This window comes from Hypomesus nipponensis, chromosome 5, assembly GCF_054491055.1.
Source record: "Hypomesus nipponensis isolate SF chromosome 5, ASM5449105v1, whole genome shotgun sequence".
NCBI lineage: Eukaryota > Metazoa > Chordata > Actinopteri > Osmeriformes > Osmeridae > Hypomesus > Hypomesus nipponensis.
In genome coordinates this window covers 9,703,963-9,709,962 of record NC_140365.1, presented here as the reverse complement: position 1 = coordinate 9,709,962, position 6,000 = coordinate 9,703,963, and the positions used below count along the sequence as shown (strand labels likewise).

The 6,000-nt window shown below is 50.8% G+C and overlaps 1 protein-coding gene across 1 annotated transcript; it reads right to left on the bottom strand.

The window, feature by feature from the left end:
* On the bottom strand, positions 1–4,171 carry pitpnab (phosphatidylinositol transfer protein, alpha b). The gene is made up of 11 exons (XM_084698757.1): positions 4,151–4,171; positions 3,776–3,921; positions 3,086–3,177; positions 2,549–2,556; positions 2,173–2,247; positions 2,007–2,090; positions 1,412–1,489; positions 1,209–1,319; positions 719–841; positions 367–453; positions 1–161 (listed from the first exon to the last, which is right to left on the bottom strand). Exons 1-10 carry the CDS (start codon positions 4,169–4,171, stop codon positions 406–408), a joined length of 786 nt encoding a protein of 261 aa, XP_084554883.1. The 3' UTR covers positions 1–161; positions 367–405.
* Positions 4,172–6,000: the final 1,829 nt, after the last annotated feature.

Sequence of the window (6,000 nt, the reverse complement as noted above, 5' to 3'; positions counted from 1 at the left end):
TGGCAGGTAGGAGGCACTGCGGGCATTCCGGTAATGTAATCGACTGCACCAATCGGGGTGAGGTGGCGGGAGGGGTTAGGCTGACCAAGAGACACGATGCTGTGCCAGTAGAGGGGGAAGGGAGGGGAGAATCCGCTGGTGTATGGGTCTACAGGTCTGATCTGAGAGAGACAGAAACAGAGGGAGAGAGCGGGAGCGGGAGGGAGGGAGAGAGAAAGAGAGGGTGGAAGATTACAATCAAGTGTTCCCACATAGGCAGTAGAGCAATCCTCCTGGACCCAACTAAGGAAATGAACGGTCCATCGACCGGCAGGGTCTACCGAACTGCCACGCGGACGGACGTGCCCCTCCCCACCAGGTGTTTACCAGATGAGCGGCAGTGTGGACAGTCCAATCACAGCCTCCTCAGTCCTCCAGAGCCACCATGCCTTTCACCGGGTCCTTCACTCTCATCTGGAGGACAGAGGGAGGGGAGAGAGAGAGAGAGAGAGATGGGAAAGGAGGTCAGACGAGAGAGCGAGAGCGACAGGGAGGGTGTTCAGAGGAGATAGAGGGCGGGGACAGACAGACAGGGAACGGAGGAGATGGGGATCGAGAGGAGCGAAGGGGGCGAGAGTAAACGGGATTGGGAGAGAACGCGCGGGAGGAGTTATCGGAGGAGAGGAACGGAGGAGAAATGTGCGTTCCCAGTTGAGGCGCACCGTGCAGACGACCTCACCTCGTCCAGCTCCTTGCGCGTCTCCTCCTCCATGCGCCGGATGTCCTCCATGGTCAGCTCGATCCACTTGTCAATCCAGCAGAAGAGTTGGCGGTGGAAGTTGGTGAACAGGCGCTTCTCTTGCTGAGAGTAGCCGGAGACAACGACGAGAATTCAGACATGACCGAGAAGCAGGTGACAAATAAAGAGTTTGGGAAATAGCTTTTTGTTCCGTGTCTCTGTTCAAAATTTACAGGAGAACGGCCATTTTTCCACTCGAGTCTGTATGGAGTTTTAACCTGCTACGCCCCATCTGACCACTAGAGGTCAGGCCAAGCCAGGCAGAGTGTAGCACTGACAGTTGAGGACGGGAGGGCAGTGACCCATTACAGTTCAGTCACCCACACATTGTAAATGCTTTCTTTAAATCTGAAATGTATATGCACCACTGTCCTAATCCTAATCCCAACTGTATCCCTACAGACACACACGCACACACACACACACTTACCTTCTGAATGAAGTTTTCCACTTTGTTCTGCAGGCCCCACCATTTGAACTTGACGGTAACCAGTTTGTAGGCACACATGTGTGGGCAGTCCGTCTTCTTGGGGAGTTCTTTCTACTCACACACACAGACACACTGTGTGTTAGATAGTTAGGAGAGGACTGTTCATCTTCACAGTGCCTCTGAACACACACAGGTCGACATACCCTCCAATCAGGTCCGAGAGGGCCTCGCCCTGTCTTCACGGATTTGTACTTTGAGGGATCCTCCTCTGGCTTGTAGTCCTGGAGAGAGAGAGAGAGAGAGAGAGAGAGAGAGAGAGAGAGAGAGAGAGAGAGACAGAGAGAGAGAGAGAGAGAGAGAGAGAGAGAGACAGAGAGAGAGACAGAGAGAGAGAGAGAGAGACAGAGAGAGAGAAAGAGAGAGAGAGAGAGAGACAGAGAGAGAGAGAGACAGAGAGAGAGACAGAGAGAGAGAGAGAGAGAGAGAGACAGAGAGAGAGAGAGAGAGACAGAGAGAGAGAGAGAGACAGAGAGAGAGAGAGAGAGAGAGAGAGAGAGAGAGAGAGAGAGAGAGAGAGAGAGAGAGAGAGAGAGAGAGAAAGAGAGAGAAGAGAGAGAAAGAGAGAAAGAGAGAAAGAGAGAAAACAAAACAGCAACGGTAAGATCGAGAGGGCAAGAGAACACCAAAGGGAAGGGAAGGGAGACCCGGGGTCGACAGTGGTTCTCCCCCCGCGTGTTCGTGGCCGCCGCCGGTGGCCGTGATGACCCTCAAGGTGGGAGGAGCCGAGCGCCGACTCACCTTCGAGTCCACCTGGCTCCTGTCTGCGATGTCGATGTACACCACATCCACCTTCTTCCAGGTGTCTGCGTCCAGGCCGTGGACCTGCGCGGGACGCACACGGCACTGTCAGACACACACGCGCTCGCACGCACACACACGCACCTTCCAGAGACTCGTCACTCACATTCTCCAGGTGTCCCAGGTCTGGTTTGTGCCACGTTTCTATCTTGATCAGGAAGTTTTCTTTCATGTACTCATTCTACAGAGGGAGGAGACCATGGGGGCTGGTCATCATTGTTCACACACATACGCATAGTGTTATGTATGTATAAACATTGTGCATACAGCACTCATGGGTTCTGATGTGCACACACACACACACACACACACACACACACACACTGGAGTCAGTCTCTCCCTATCCCCTTTCGCTGGACTAGATAGACTTTCTATCTCATCTTTCCTCTGCAGTGAACCGTTTATGTGTGTGTGCATCATATCGCAAAGATATATAGGGTTGCAGGCTGTCGTGTGCGAGAGCAAGTCATGGATGTACTTACAGTAATAACTTCCGTACCAAAAGGAAAAGAGAGACAGAGGGCAGGAAGGGAGAAGAGAGAGAGAGGAGTGACTTGATTGGTGATATTAACTGATGCAATGTATCAGGGCAAGAATCAAACAGCATTCCACTCAATATCAAGACACAAAGCTAGGGGATTACTGTGTGTGTGTGTGTGTGTTTGTGTGCATGCGTGCATGTGCCTGTATGCCTGCGTGGGTGTGTGTGTGTGTGTGTGTGTGTGTGCGTGTGCCTGCATGGGTGTGTGTGTGTGTATGATGATTGTCTGTCAGTGTGTAATCTCAGTGCCGAGTGCTCCTGTAACAGCGCCTCTCCTCTGTCTGCACACACATTGAATTATTCAACCACACTCTTGAAGGTGAGAGAGGGAGATGGCAGGGATAAACAGCAGGAGCGAGAGAGAGAGAGAGAGAGAGAGAGAGAGAGAGAGAGAGAGAGAGAGAGAGAGAGAGAGAGAGACAAAGCGATTAGTAACAAGATAGAAGGGGAGAGAGAATATGGAGAGTTTTCTGGGTACCTGTGCGACAGTACGGATACGCGTTCCAGGCCTTCTCGTGGATGTTGAGGGCTGATGCTGGGGCCAGCATTCTGACAAAGGACGGCACTTTACTGAGGAATGACACAGAGACAAAGGAACCATTAGATAGACGTTACCTTCTTTCCACCTGCGTCCTAAACAAAACAGCCAATCAAAGAGATGGATTCCAACCCATGTGACTAGCATGTGCAGCCTCTCTGTCATGTCTGGGAAAGTTATCGCACGACAAGAACTTTCTCGCTCGCTTTCATGATCTGGCTCGAACTCCCGAGCTTGAACAACCTCAAATCTTCAACATTTAAGGAGGTCATCTGGGGGAAAGTTACAAAATGAGTATCCGCCCCAAATTGGCCAGAACGCGTCACGCACCTCGGCCACCACTGATCAGGATCAGATTTAGGGTTTTATTCGTCATGTAGGTTTACACAAACAAGGAATTTACTGTGGCCGGCTGGTGCAACCCATAAACATATACGGATCTTCAAAAAAAAAAAAATGAAAAGCACAGTAATCTTACTAATCCTAAGAACTAACAATCTAAAAAAATGAAACAATTTAAAATGTAAACCATTTATTCGCCGGACTGCCAGTGTTGACATAGAAAATGCTGTACATCCTGAACGCAGACCGGCTCTTTAGAGCTCTGCTTCCTAGGCGTGAGTCACCCACCTCTGCAGATGGTAGATTTTGTGTGTGTATTGTCCCTTTTCGCCGTCCTTCTCGTAGGGCTCGTTTTTCAGCACCTCCACCCCCTCCCCGCCCCCCGTCTCATTCTTGCTGGCCTCAGCCACAGAGTACAGCTGGCCCACCTGGTACTGTGGAGGGGGGGGGGGGAAGAGAAGAGGGGAGGGGGGAGAGAGGGACAGGAGAGGGGGAGGAGACGGGGGGGGACAGGAGAGGAGAGGTGGGGAGTGGGGTGGCAGAGAGGAGGGAGAAACAAAGGAGAGAGGGGAGGACGGGTGAAAGGATGAGAGGAGGTTGGAGAAAGAAAGGAGGGAGGAGGAAAAAAAACGTGTACATTCAAAGTTGACATTTCTTTCCTACGTTGACAGTCTGTACATTCATGATGTACTGAACGGCCACACAGGACAGGTCTATCCTCCTCTCATTTAACCTAACCAATCTCAGTTTATGGAGACTAATATCGTCCTTTTCTGCTTCCTCATCAAATGATCGTCGTCCTACAACTGATGACACGTGTGACAATGGCTTGAAGAATAACATGCAGTGGAGAAAAACTGTTGGGACAACTGGTCTAACCGAATGGGAGAGCTCAGTCCACATCAGTCAGTAATCGACGTCTGAGCTCTCCCATTCCCTACCCTCATCGCCTCTTCTCTCGGATTGTTTCTCATTTCATTCCGGGCCTGACCTATCTCTCCATCTCACTGACCAGATTACTCCTTCTACTCGTTCATCTGATCCCTCCCTCTGATCCCTCTCCTCCTCCTCTCCTCCCCTCTCGCATCTTTCTCATCATCTTTCTCGCCCTCTCTTTTCTCCCACCCCTCATTTGGCATCTGACCCCCCCCCCCCCCCCCCTTGTCTTTGTCTTATCCTTCTCGTATCTCCTCTCTCCCTGCATTTCGCTATCCCTTCATCCCCGGCCCTCCCTCTGTTTTCCTCCTCCTCCTCCTCCTCCTGTTCTCCAGTGAACAGTGTGTAAACATTGGAACAATGGCTCCATTCACTCCTTAATCATATCTAATCCCCGGGCACACCGCACACACACACTCCTGACGGACACACGTGGACGCCATCACTCACAGTAAAAACACATACTCATCACACATCCACACACACACACACACACATCCACACACACACACAGAGACACACACACACACAGAGAGAGACACACGTCCACACTGTCAGATTTGCTTGCCACAGTGGAAAAACACGCACAAACAGCCATATTTCTGTCTCCTTCTATTGTGCTGCATGGTCACATGCCTGGCACAGAAGTAAGAAGAACTTCCCTGAGAAGAACTTCCCGGTTTCAGCTTCCTCCGGATGACTAACTGTCTACACACCGCGCACCGTACACACACGTATGTGGCAGGGACAGGACCGGGACAAGCGTTGCTGTGCATGTGTGTTTATGTGTGTGTGTGTGTTTGTGTGTGTATGCGTTTTTGTTGACCTGATACAGATAAAGACCGTAGGTAACATTTAGCACTCTGTAAAGCCGCACTCCTGAGCCTTGCCATTTATCTTCAGTGCATGATCAGCCCAGAGCTGAAACTAGGTTTGTCGATAAAGTTTTCAAATATCCAAATGACTTTCACAAAGTAGGTCTATGTCCACTGGCTGTCACTCCAACCTAAAGTGACCGATTTATGTGAGTCTCATTTCATCTAAGACGAGAATCTAATAGTCTCTTCCGCCCCGCTCACTAGCACCTCTGAAGATACAGTACATTGTGTGTGTTTGAGTGCGTTCACCCAGTTATGCAAGAGCAGCAAAACATTTCCTGTGAGTGACAAGGCTCAAGCTTAATCAAATGTCCGCAAACCTGATTTACCACACCAACTGACCATTATCCGCTGAACCAGGCAGACTGCCATGCTTTGAGTCAGTGGCAGCCACCACCTGAAATCACTGTGTTCACCCTCAACTTCAAGGCCAAACACTCGCCTGTCCACAGTGCTTGGTCCCGGGAGAGGTTTGAGAATATACACCGCACACAGTCATCTATCCTCTTGCCCTGTTCTTCCTGTCATTTCTGTCTCTCTCGCCCCCCTCTCCCTCCCGAGAGCCTCCTTTCTTTCATCCTGGATCCATCCCTCCTGCTTTTGCAAGTGTGCCTCACCCCATATATATACTGCATGCCATCGACGGTGTGTATGTGAGCGTGTGTGTGTGTGTGTGTGCGCGTAACGGGAATGACTGTG

What these genes read in the sequence shown, in the direction of transcription:
- pitpnab (XM_084698757.1), bottom strand. Translation starts at nt 4,171, where the DNA reads ATGAATGTACAGACTGTCAAC. An exon ending in ACCTGGGACACCTGGAGAAT is followed by an intron (nt 2,091 to 2,172) that starts GTGAGTGACGAG and finishes CGTCCCGCGCAG; the next exon opens with GTCCACGGCCTGGACGCAGA. An exon ending in CGCGCAAGGAGCTGGACGAG is followed by an intron (nt 454 to 718) that starts GTGAGGTCGTCT and finishes TCTGTCCTCCAG; the next exon opens with ATGAGAGTGAAGGACCCGGT.